Source organism: Nicrophorus vespilloides, unplaced genomic scaffold (genome assembly GCF_001412225.1).
Source record: "Nicrophorus vespilloides isolate i.1.1-1 unplaced genomic scaffold, Nicve_v1.0, whole genome shotgun sequence".
NCBI classification, from domain to species: Eukaryota; Metazoa; Arthropoda; class Insecta; order Coleoptera; family Silphidae; genus Nicrophorus; species Nicrophorus vespilloides.
The window spans coordinates 1-11,950 of NW_017097120.1; the positions used below are offsets into that span (position 1 = coordinate 1).

Below are 11,950 nucleotides of genomic sequence, written 5' to 3' on the forward strand. Positions count from 1 at the left end.
GAGAAATCACGGTTTTCGCGTCTTTTTTGCAGTGTTTTCAGTTTTTCGTTAATAACTCGACAACCCTTGAAGCTAATTACATCATCGACCACTCGTATGAAAGCTGAATGTTTCGCCTTTCCAACGATCTTATTAGTATCTTCGTGTTGCCTGCTATGGAGTGTAGAAACTGAAAAAAAAACAGAGAAATGACGTTTTATGTTTTAGTGTTTAGAGTTTTTGAAGAAAAGTTTTCAAGTAGGAAAATCAAGATGATAGATTGTGCCTTAGTGACTCACATTGAATGTAGTTTGTGACCTGTTACATATTCCCAGTACCGAAAATATAAATGTACGTATGAATGAACGAAAAAACGAACGAATGAATGAATGAAAGAAAAGTAAAGTATAGGTAGTTTAGGCCGCAGTCTGTCATAACCGTACGACTATTGGGACATTCGTGTATAATATGCGAGTTGTTGAGAAATGGATTTTTGTGAAAGAATGAAAGATCATTGAGATGTTGTTGGTTAAAGAATGAAGAAAATAATAATAAATCAGCGACAGGTAGGTCAGGTAGATAGAGGGTAGAGGTAGTAATCGGCATTTAATAAGAACACGCACTTCGTGGAATTGTTACTATTACATTATGCTCACAACTGAATACAGAATACAACGACACTCGAAAACCATTCAAGTAAAATGCAGTGCGCAAACAAAGCGATTGATATTTACGTTGTAATGTGAGGGTCGCTTTCCAAAAACTACCATCATCATTATCTTTGTTGTTAGTTGTAACGATGAAAATGAATATTTAATATTTTCCATTCGACATATACAACATGTATGTATGTAAGTGAGAAGAACAGAAAAGAAACACATCTGCGTTGAAATATAAATTCGAGATGGTTTTCTAATGGGAAACGGGTGGCGCCTTAATTGGCGCATTAAAAATGCACTAAAAGTTCTTCCCAAAAAAAGAGATGGAAATGTCTAAAGGAGATAATAGTGGATGCGCGAATTCTGCGAGAGTTGAAACGAGGTTTATGGGTCTTTTTAACGATGATACGCAAAGGAAAACGGAAAGCGACACACGAGGATGAAGTTATGATTATTATTAATGAGTTATGAGTTTGTTCTTCTTTGGGATATGAATAAACGAAGAATAAGTTGGCGGGGTTGGGAGGGGTGGATGCGGGAATAGAGAATAGAGATGGATGATGCAAGATGATGCAGGATGAGAACGAGTGTAAGAGAGAGGATGAGGATGAGGATTGGTGGTGGATGGTGGATGGTGTGTAGTGTTCTCGGTTACACATGTGTAAGCCACTAATATGCCATCACCGAGGGTCATTAAGGCCTCCGGCTAATAGTCTTTACAAGCCGCACGTCAAAATAACGAATTAATCAGCATGCGAGTCTCGTGTTCGCTCTTTAACCGAAAGACATTTACTACACTTTGCTTTATGACAGAAATAGAAGAGAAGAAGATGAAGATGAAGAAGAAGACAACAACAACTCACATAACATCTCACATCTCATCTCTCTGCCCGAGCATTCCTCTTCACTTCTCCTCCTCACATCCTCCTCCTCCAGCATCATCTTCAACTCACTTTAAAACCCGAAACCTCGCTTTAAAGATCCAGCGGCAGCGGCGGCATTCATCACGCGCGACGCGCAATAATAAAACGAAGGAGAAACTCTATTTAAAAATGCCCAAGTCCCTTTTCTCTAAATAGATTTTAGTGAAAGAAACGAATGCTGTCGTATCACCGCCACCCCCGCCACCAACAACAACAAAATTGACAATCGAAACGTCACTGTCACTTATTAATTAAATGTCATAAATCAAACTAAGTAGAAAACTAAATTGATGAACGGCGCCAACTTGACTTTTTAAACAATTTTAATATCGGAGAAAAAGTTTTATTGCCTTGTGAAAAAATCGTCACTGAATTTAGTTATTTCCATACATTTAGATAATTTTCCTTTTCGAGATTTATTTATCTGTTCCCTAAGGAAAATATTGAATTGGAACATTTTTAGGGTCTATTAAAGAATTAATAATATTTTTATTTTTAGTTTCTAATCAGTAAACATGTACGTTATCTGCGTGCAAAATTACCAAGTTTGTGTGTAAATAACTGTAATGGAGCTTTACCGAATTTATGGGATTTTTCAGAGGATTATGTATAGAGGATAGCAATAAAATTAATAAGATTTTTAATTGCTAGACTAAATATATTCGAGTGCGGATAATAAACACAATCATAATAATAATGATAGTGAAATAAATGCGAAGAAATGTGTGGAAAGCAAAGATTGACATTGACAATCGAAAAGTGCGGATGATTAGAAAACTAAATTGACAATCAAAAAGTCAATGTCAAAGTGACATTTAATTGTCAAATGTATAATAACGGTGCCAATTTGAATTTAAATAATATTGTCGATCATTTAGAAAGTTGAGATGTAAATAAATGAGGATGGGGTGGGGAGGGGAGAAATGAGAAGGCAGTGAGGCAGGGAGGCGGATGATGAGAAAACTAATTCGAATGTAATTTAAAATTAACAAAGAAGATGAAATGCTCACGATGCTACATGTTCTGTTGTTGGCGGCGGGGGATGTTGGGGTGTTGGTGTTGGTAGGTGTTGTAGGAGAAGAGGAGATGAGAATGCATTCAAGCGTACTGAACGGAGACAAAAGGGGTGCAGAGGATGAAGGGGGCGGCGTTGTTGGAGGCGGCGGCGGCATCATCGCAGTGTGCCGGTGCGGACGGTAGGAAATTACAGCTCGACTATCTTCCATTTTACGCCCGAAAATTTCTTATTCCAATTTCCCGTTCGCGTCTGTCAGTTGTTATGAGTCATTTTCTGATAAGGACCAACGCCGCCGCCGCCTCCTCCGCCCCACGCGCGCCACAGCCACCTCCATTCCCTTCGACGTCGAACGCCCTCCTATTATGCAATAGAACTATTATGTGGCGCGGCAACCCCTCCGACGTTATCGCCGCACAAAAAGCCGCCGCCGCCACCCCCTCTCACACGCTCACCATCGCCTCCACCATGACACAGAGGGGGAGAATTCGGTGTATTGTCGTCGTCGTCGAAGCCCTTTTGTCTCTATCGCACTTTGTTCACCAAAGGGTGGTCGCACCTCTAGCAGCAGCCGCCGCCACCGCCGCCTCTTCAAATTTCAATTATTAATCTCTCCAGATTCTTCCGGCATTCCACCTTTATACATCATAATATTACCTGGATGCTGCTACTGCTGCTGCTCCGGTCCATCCACTAAAACAACACGAAACGAAATCAATGCAAATCTAATAAAATCATTCAGAATTACCTGAATCCAATCGATTGAATTCTCCCCATCACGCATTATTAATTGTTGCGGTCGTGAGACGCGTGGCGTCATCTCTTGCGCAGCTACCAAATCTGCTAAATTCTAAAAACAAAAAAAAATACATATAATTAAACAATCAATCAATCAACAATTAACACAATATTGCATAAATATACACGAGTTAATAGTAAACGTCATATTAATTATATGAAAGCAATGCATTGCAATTTAAGCAACTTTAGTTGCCTACGTTTCGCACTCATTTCAAATTATGATTTGATCACATTTACATTGAACGTTTGATTAGTTACGAAATGTAAATGTATTTAATACAACGGATCATTTGGATTTCTCTAAATGTACGTGTATGTTCGTAATTTAATTATTACGAGTTGAATAACACAGCGATAAGAAAACTGTTATTTTCAACTGTGTGCGCGTGAATTCTGCAAAAACTAAACAAATAATTCTAATCAACTTCCCTCTGTTTACACTTATTCTTAACTGCTGTTGATTTTCTTCTTCTCTTACGTGTTCGCTCTTTTCTAGTTTATCTGCAAATAAAAACAAATAAATATACGATAATTATGATAATTTCTATACTTTCCTCTCTTCCTCTCTATCAATATATAAAATCGTTGAAATCTGCAAGCATCTGCAACAAATTAGAAACAATTAAAATTAATAAAATAATTGTCGTTTTTTTTTTATCAGAAACTGACCTTTGCAAAGTTGGTTTTAACAATTTGCTTTGTTTTATGAAGGTAAAAGTGCATAAAAATAAAAATTGTGTTCGGTGTACTTTGTTATAAAATGTGTTTTTATTTAAGGTAAAGAAAATAAAGATAGAATATGTGAAATAGTAAATGAAAATATAATGTTATAACGATTATTATTGTTGTTGTTGTTCTGGCGAATCAAACTTAATCTTTAAGAGGAACTTTTGCTTAGTCGATGGTACTCTGACGCGTACGGACCTGGGGGTGCCCTTCGACGCCTCGAACCCTTCATAAATCGTTCTGCGCATTTCCGGATCGATTTTCAGATGATCCATATTTTGTAGAATAGATCTCAGGAAACGATTCTTCAACGATTGCCAACTCCTCTCGAATTCTCCGCTCTCCTCCATCTCCTTCCACATGATCGTTCCACGCAACTTCGTGCTCCCATCGTTTTTAATAATATATTCCACTAAGCGAACGTCTTCGTCCCTTTCGTAAGGTTTGCGCGTTTTCGGCATCGTCCTCGAGTAAAAACACAATTTTGCACGCGCGCTTCCTCAACAACAATCAAACAATTGATTTGAAAGAATTTTGCTGAGAGGACCGTCAACAGATCGAGACGCATTCGATTCTAATAACAGTAAGAGAATATTGAAATTTGCCAAAGAACGCGCGCGATTTCCTTCTCTTTGTTTACATACTTATCGCAGCAAAGGGCTTGTTTATTTATCGACGTGCCCGTCGCCATCTGTTTGAATTGTCTGACACCCAATGCGTTGTAGATATCTGCCGCGTTTTCGGTTTCGCGGCGGACTGACGACGAAGGCGCGCGCGGACGTCCACACACATCTGTCATTCGAGGTGCTTTCTTCGGTCAGGGTTCAAAGGGGTTTGACGGCAACTACGACGAAAATAAAAAAAAACAGATCCAGACAGGCGTCCGTCAGTCAGGGCAGGTCAGTTCTGAAAATAGGGCCAAACGATTCCCACACCAGAATACAAACATTAAGAACAACAACAACACAAATAGTATTATTATAGTGTGTGCGCGAGTGTGTTCGTGCGAGTTGGCTACTGCTGTTGCTGACAGAGAGAGAGAGAGAGAGAGAGACAGAAGAAACCCACCTGGAGGTCAGCATCATCATCATCTTCGACGAGACACCCATATGTGGCAGGTGTTGAACCACCGCCGAGTGACGCGCTTCGTCGACGTCCTTCTGAGGGTGCCACCCCTCTTCATCATCGATGAGATCCTCAAGGCGGGTGTCAGCTTCGCCGACATTCCCGCCGACAATGACTTTATCAACCAGAAGAGCGCCGGTCACGATGATGTCAACAACATCGTCACGATCACCAACCATTCCAACATCATCTTCTCCTCCTCCTCCTCCTCCTCTTCATCAGCATCTGCTTCATCCCCATCCCAATCCCCTATTGACGACATCACCAACACATATGACAGCACCATGTATAGGTACCTCTTCATGTACATCTTCCAGATTTTGCTGAGCAGTACAGGTAATGTTATTGCGATTCTATCCAATCAAATGTAGCTGAGATGTAGCCAATCATGACTAATCACTAAAACAAAACAACAAATTTCCAAAAGGTTATCGTGTGAAATGTCAAAACAAAGTAAAAAATAATATTCATACATGAACTGTGCAATAATACTGTGTGTCACTGTGATGACACTGGTGTTTTGTTTGTGAATTTTGATGCATATTCATTTCGGGCACATTCATTGTCATTGGCATATGCTTGAATAATTTGGAAAATGTATTAATTGGCAACAGTTGAAATCGATGAAATACCACATTGGAAGAGTGATGACTTATTAATTGATTGATATTTGCGTTGTTTCAGGATGCTTAGCTGCACTCTGTCTGTTTGTGCTGAAGACCAAACACTTGATGCCGGTGTACATTTACCTGATGTCCGTGGGCATCGTCTTCGTGTCGTACTGGACGAACGTGAGCACCATGAAAACGGCGATCGCGACGTTCAACGTGCCGGATGTGGTTGAAGTGCCGAGGATGCTCGAGGACTTCCTCTCGCTCAACTTCAACAAGATCATCGATCCGGATGGACCGTCGTTCCCGATACTGCAGAACTTGCTGCTGCAACTGGGACTCACCTTCGTCTTCATGAAGGTCCATCTGGGACCGCGCTATCGCGTCCTCCAATCGCTGCTACCGCTCTCGTTCCTGGCGCCGTCCGTGCTCGCGATGTTGCCGATGCCCGCATCAGTTCTTCAGCAGGCGCCGATCTTCTCAGCCCTTTTACCGCTTGCGGTCGTCAAATTTGTGGTATGGGCATCCCTGATCACAATATCGCGCATCATCTACTCCGGCCTCATGCACACGAAGACGTACCTCACTCAGTTTGGAATGTCCGCTCTGATTGAGGCGGAATGGTCCAGATTGGGCGTGCCCCAGGTGCTGAGAACCTTTTGGATCCTGCGAGTCTTCGAGCACACCGGTATCTTCTTCATCTCGGATCTGTGGAACGGTGGCGGAGGTGGAGTAATTGGAGGTGGTCTGCAAGCAACAGCAGGAGCAGCAGCGGAAAGCAATCTGACGCCCGCATTTCGTCTGCTCAAGAGCACCTTGGTCACCGGATGCGACACTCTGACCGCCGTCCTCGGCATCACCAGCATCGTCTCTTACCTCTGTCACCACATCGGCAAGTTCTTCCAGTGGATCCTGCTGACGAACGACGATAACGACAAGGGTCTGGGCACCGTCTCGGCCATCCTCTTCTACATACTCGCACTGCAGACCGGCCTCACCAGTCTCGAACCGGAGAAACGATTCGTCCGACTGTGCCGCAACTTTTGCCTCCTCTTCACCGCTCTCCTCCACTTCATCCACAACACCGTGAATCCGCTGCTGATGAGTCTGAGCGCCTCCCACAATCCATCCAAGGAGAAGCACTTCAGGGCGCTCGCAGTCTGCGGCTTCCTCGTGCTCTTCCCCATTCTGCTCCTCTACTACCTGTGGTCTCACCATCCCGTCTCCACGTGGCTGCTCGCCGTCTCCGCCTTCAGTACGGAGGTGATCGTCAAGGTGGCCGTCTCCCTGTGCATATACTCGCTGTTCCTGTTGGACGCGCGCAAGGAGACCTTCTGGGAACGACTCGACGATTACGTCTACTACATCCGGGCGTTCGGTAACACCGTCGAGTTCTGCTTCGGCATCTTCCTCTTCTTCAACGGCGCCTGGATCCTGGCCTTCGAGAGCGGCGGTGCCATCCGCGCCGTCATGATGTGCATTCACGCCTACTTCAACATCTGGTGCGACGCCCGCGCCGGCTGGTCGGTCTTCATGAAGCGACGGTCGGCGGTGAAAAAGATCGACAGCCTCCCCGAGGCGGCCGAACATCAGCTCAAGTCTCTGGACGACGTGTGCGCCATCTGCTACCAGGACATGCAGACCGCGAAGATCACCCGCTGCAAGCACTTCTTCCACGGCGTCTGCCTGCGCAAGTGGCTCTACGTCCAGGACCGTTGCCCTCTCTGTCACGAGATACTGCACGCCGCAAATTCGGGCAACACGACGCCCGCAGCCGACGCACCGCAGCAAGAGGAACAACAGCAGCAGCAACCTCCACCACCGCCGCCGTCGCCGCTGCCACCACCTCAGGAAGAAGGAGGCGTCGTCGTCGTCAATCATAGGTGATAATTTTAAACTTACCGTCGCGCTCCGCTCGATCCTCGACTGCTATCGATATAATTATTATGATTCTCTCCTCAAATACAACTTGAAATTTCTTCTTTTTTCTTTCATTTTCTGAAACAAAAAATAAGAATCAGCCAAAACAAACAAAAAAAACAGACAAAATTTAGTTAATTTTAACAATCGGTGGATGACGAGACGAGGATGAGGGCATTTCATTAATCATATCGGTTGCATCCAATTATCAAATTATTATTATTATTAACTTTTCTCATGTTTGTGATCCTGTTGACGCGCGTAACTACGTTCCTCCGTTCGGTTCGGCGACTCGACCCGACTTCACTCGATTACCACCAACTAATTTAACAATTTTGAATAACGATGATTCGATTATTGAATGAGAGAACTCGTGAATTTACTCACCGGTCGGGATTGAGGGATGAAGGAAATAGGTAGAAGGACATCAGAGCATCAGGTCTTTTTTTTGTTCCATTAACAAACCGACGACGTCATTTTTCGCGAACACGTTACCAACAGACTAAACTCAAATGTCCCTAATGCTGCTGTTATTATTTAAATATTTCTCATCACAATCCAATTTGAATAATTTGTCGTGGAGCGCGAATGAACCGATTTAATGTTATTATTATCTTTTCATTTTTTTTTACTATGCTTTCAGCTCTATGAGCGGTGATTTTTAATTATAATAATTATTATTACATGTATAAGTTTTGTTGGAAATTACTATGATTTTTTTTTTCTTTGGGGTAAAACATATAAAAAAATTTTTTTGAAGAAACAAACAAAAAAAAAATAACTAAAAATAAAGAAATAAATATATATAAATGTAAATGTACGAGAGAGAGAGAGTAAATGAATTTGTAATAAGTGTATTTTTAAATGCGAAGAACGAACGCACGAGAATCCGACCTATATATTATGTAAATAGTTAAGTAACTTTAATGATATAATTTTCCTATTTACTCTTGCGTTTCGAAATCGCGCGCAACCAACTGAAAATATTTTTAGGGGATTTTTTTTTCGTTTTCTCTCAATTTGTTGTTTTATTATTATTATTATTTTGTTTTCGCGTGAAAAGGACCAAAAAGTTGAGAGAGCGAGAGAGAGAGAAGGCAGGAATTTTGTATATTATTATTATCAAAAAAAAATGAATAATTGAAAGAAGACGCGCGCGCGATTCGCATTTGTTTTTTTAAAGTTAAATTAGTGATTGGTGCCATCTTACCGTGACTTAAACTTTATAAAAAGAAAATCACCAATTATGAATCAAACTAAATAATTTTTTTCTTCTTCTTCTGTCTAGTTAATATGTTTTCAATTAACCAAAGAAACGAATTTCGAATATGTTTGCTTCTTTTCTAACATTTGATTGGAAGAGAATATGAAGTATACTTATCAAGAGAGCCATTTTACACCTATCGATTTTTGGCGTATCTATATATATATTTTTGAAATTTTTTTACAAAAACTATCGGAAGAATGAAAGAGAAAATTGGAAAAAGATATGGGGTGAAAAAAGAACGAAATTATAACAATTAGAAACGATTATTTTTAGATTTGCTCAATTCTTGTGAGGTAATTTTCTTTGCACACACACACACACATCTAGATAGATAGATCCGGCGCTTTTCTTTTGTTTGTTTGCCGTTCACAATAACAAATAAATAAATGAATGAACAAACACACTCGACACTCGCACGCATTCCAAATACATACAAAACACTTACATTTAACGTAAACTTTAACTGTAACATAATAACGTGTACCGTGTTTTGGTGCAAACTAAATGTTTATAGTATATATATAAATGTATGAAGAAAACGTAAATTAAGTAAATGAATTAATCAAGTTAATATTTTGTAGTTGGAGGAGAGTAGTGCGTATCTTTCTGATTGCAAATTGTGTGTGTATGTTTGTATGAAAGAGAGAGAGAAATAGAAAGATTGTGCAAGGAGAAAGGAGAAAAAGTTGTGGGACTTTATTTATTGAAAATGTATCGGAATAATAAATTATATTTTGAGTTAAATCTAGTCGGCTCTTTAATTTATCGACAACCTCACCCCCACTCCCCAGAGTTTGTTGTTGCAGTTGTTTGTGACAAGTGAAGAAAGTTGGAAGACTCAATTGAAGACAAGATCTTTGTAGTTCGAGAGGAGGTAATAGTTGGAGACGCGACAGTTCGTCAATGTCCGTACGACGGTCATTCGGTCGGCGCGCTCGAAGTTCGCCTTGACCACCTCGTAATAACGTCCGTCGCTAAAATGTCAGTATGCAATTATATGTATACAGTTGGGATAATGTGGTTGCATAATTGTTCAATTCTCTTACCTGAGGACCAGCGATTTGAGTTTGAGACACTTGACGCGCAGAGTGTCGATGGCTTTCTGACTCTTGTCGGAGAAACGAAGGTTTTCCGGATCCCAGCGCAGCTCGAGGCGCTCCAGGATCGGGCAATTGTTGGCGATCGTCTCCATCAGCTGATCCACCAGGATGTTGACGCCTAGCCGCTCCTGCGTGCCCATCACCAGGATCCTGCGACACGAAAAAAGATGTAATGAATCGAATTGTACATGATAATGACGATGATGTGTGTAATTACTTGGCGTTCTTTAGGATGGGAAGGATGGATTGCCAGAGAGAGTCGGTGATGTGCGACATGCCGGAGAGGCCGAGACCCCACAGCTGACTGCCGTGCTTCGAGAGGAACTTGTAGAGGGCGTCGTCCGTCAGATTGTCGGAGCTGTCCAGGTCCAAGGCGACCAGATTCTTGGCGTTGCCCTGCTCCATCCACGTCTTCAGCACGTGATCGTTGAAGCCGTTCAGTTGGCCGGCGCTCAGGAATCGCAAACCCGGATGACGGGTCAGCATGTCGACGAGGCAATCGGTCGACAGATCCGTCGCGGTGATGTCGAACTCCTGCAGCGAACACTTTTCCCATTCGATCTGCATCAGATGTTCGCTCTGCAGACTCGTCCCATTCATCAGGAGACATTTGAGGCGACGACTTCTCTGGAAGAGCGTCTTCATCGTAGATCCGGTCACCTTCGAGCAGTAATTAACTGCCAGACATTCGAGCTGCAAATGTTATATACAGTTAATTATGATATTATTCATGATTATTGATAATAATTAACCTGGATGCAGTTCGAGCTGAACGCGTCGATGTGGCTGTCGTCGACAAAGTTGATGCCGTACAGATTGATTACTCTCAAATTGGGCGTCGCCGATTTCAGTTTGTGCACGTTGATCACCTCGTAAATCTCTTCCTCCTCCTCCTCGACCTTCTCGTACGTTCCCAAAAGATGCAAGATTTCCAGTCCGTTGATAAAGTTGTAGATCTTGCGCATGAAACCCTCCATGAAGATGACCTCCGACAGGCAGATGCACAGGTAACGCAGCTTCGTGGGGAACGCCTGCAGCTCGCTGAAATCGTGCAGCTGCATAGCTGTGGAGAAGTCCAAGAGCATGTGCGTCAGATTGGGGCATTTGTTGGCGAGTTCGTGGAGAACGGTGTGCGTGATCAGCTCGATCGGTAATTCGATGTACCGCAAACTGGGACCGAAACGGATGGAGATGAGGGCCAGAAGGGATTCGAGACTGCCCACGTGCAGTCCGGAGATTTCCGGCCGCAGCGAGACGTTCTTCCACAAGCGAGTGTCGTACGCGATCAAACGCCACTTCTTGCAGATGGTCGCCAATCGGCAGATCTCGCGGTGCGACAGGTAGCAGAAGATGTTCAGCAGAACTTTATCGGGAAGCTTCTCGATGGTCTGGAAAACAACAAGAAATTAATAAAAAAAAAAAAACGTTCAGAGATTATTAAGAATTGCGGGAGGTAAATGAGTGTAGTTTACAGTTCCGGCGAAGGGAGATCGGGCCGCCGTTCCATCCGTCAAATACATCTGGTTGGCCTCGAGGGCCATCTGACCCCAAATATCCGCCTCCATCGTAACGCCAATACGAAACAAAAATCACCAATTGAATCAATGCAAATATCGATCGATATATGTCTTCACTTTAGTTATGATTTCGGTCCGGAACCTCGCGGTACCGCAGTAAAAATAAAAGCGAAACGCGCAGCCTGCTCTCAGTCGGCGGAAATAGAACGCCGCCGCTCGAAATAACCCAAAAATAACGCATCCAACGACGAGCACACCACGGAGACGATTCCCTCCTCCTCCTCCTCTTCCTCCACCAACACCCGCC

The 11,950-nt window shown here is 42.7% G+C and overlaps 2 protein-coding genes and 1 long non-coding RNA gene across 3 annotated transcripts; 1 reads left to right on the forward strand and 2 right to left on the reverse strand.

Annotated features, from left to right (window-relative positions):
- Positions 1-2,292: 2,292 nt before the first annotated feature.
- On the reverse strand, positions 2,293-3,482 carry LOC108558989. Its single transcript, XR_001890922.1, has 3 exons — positions 3,325-3,482; positions 3,234-3,269; positions 2,293-3,165 (listed from the first exon to the last, which is right to left on the reverse strand). It is a non-coding gene; the product is annotated as an uncharacterized LOC108558989 (long non-coding RNA).
- A 1,312-nt stretch (positions 3,483-4,794) lies between these two features.
- LOC108559011 (protein TRC8 homolog) lies at positions 4,795-8,448 on the forward strand. The gene is made up of 2 exons (XM_017916127.1): positions 4,795-5,564; positions 5,913-8,448. Exons 1-2 carry the CDS (start codon positions 5,213-5,215, stop codon positions 7,724-7,726), a joined length of 2,166 nt encoding a protein of 721 aa, XP_017771616.1. The 5' UTR covers positions 4,795-5,212; the 3' UTR covers positions 7,727-8,448.
- Positions 8,449-9,699: 1,251 nt separating this feature from the next.
- On the reverse strand, positions 9,700-11,855 carry LOC108559012 (F-box/LRR-repeat protein 2). The gene is made up of 5 exons (XM_017916128.1): positions 11,599-11,855; positions 10,879-11,514; positions 10,344-10,819; positions 10,073-10,276; positions 9,700-10,000 (listed from the first exon to the last, which is right to left on the reverse strand). Exons 1-5 carry the CDS (start codon positions 11,689-11,691, stop codon positions 9,865-9,867), a joined length of 1,545 nt encoding a protein of 514 aa, XP_017771617.1. The 5' UTR covers positions 11,692-11,855; the 3' UTR covers positions 9,700-9,864.
- Between the last annotated feature and the right edge of the window lie 95 nt (positions 11,856-11,950).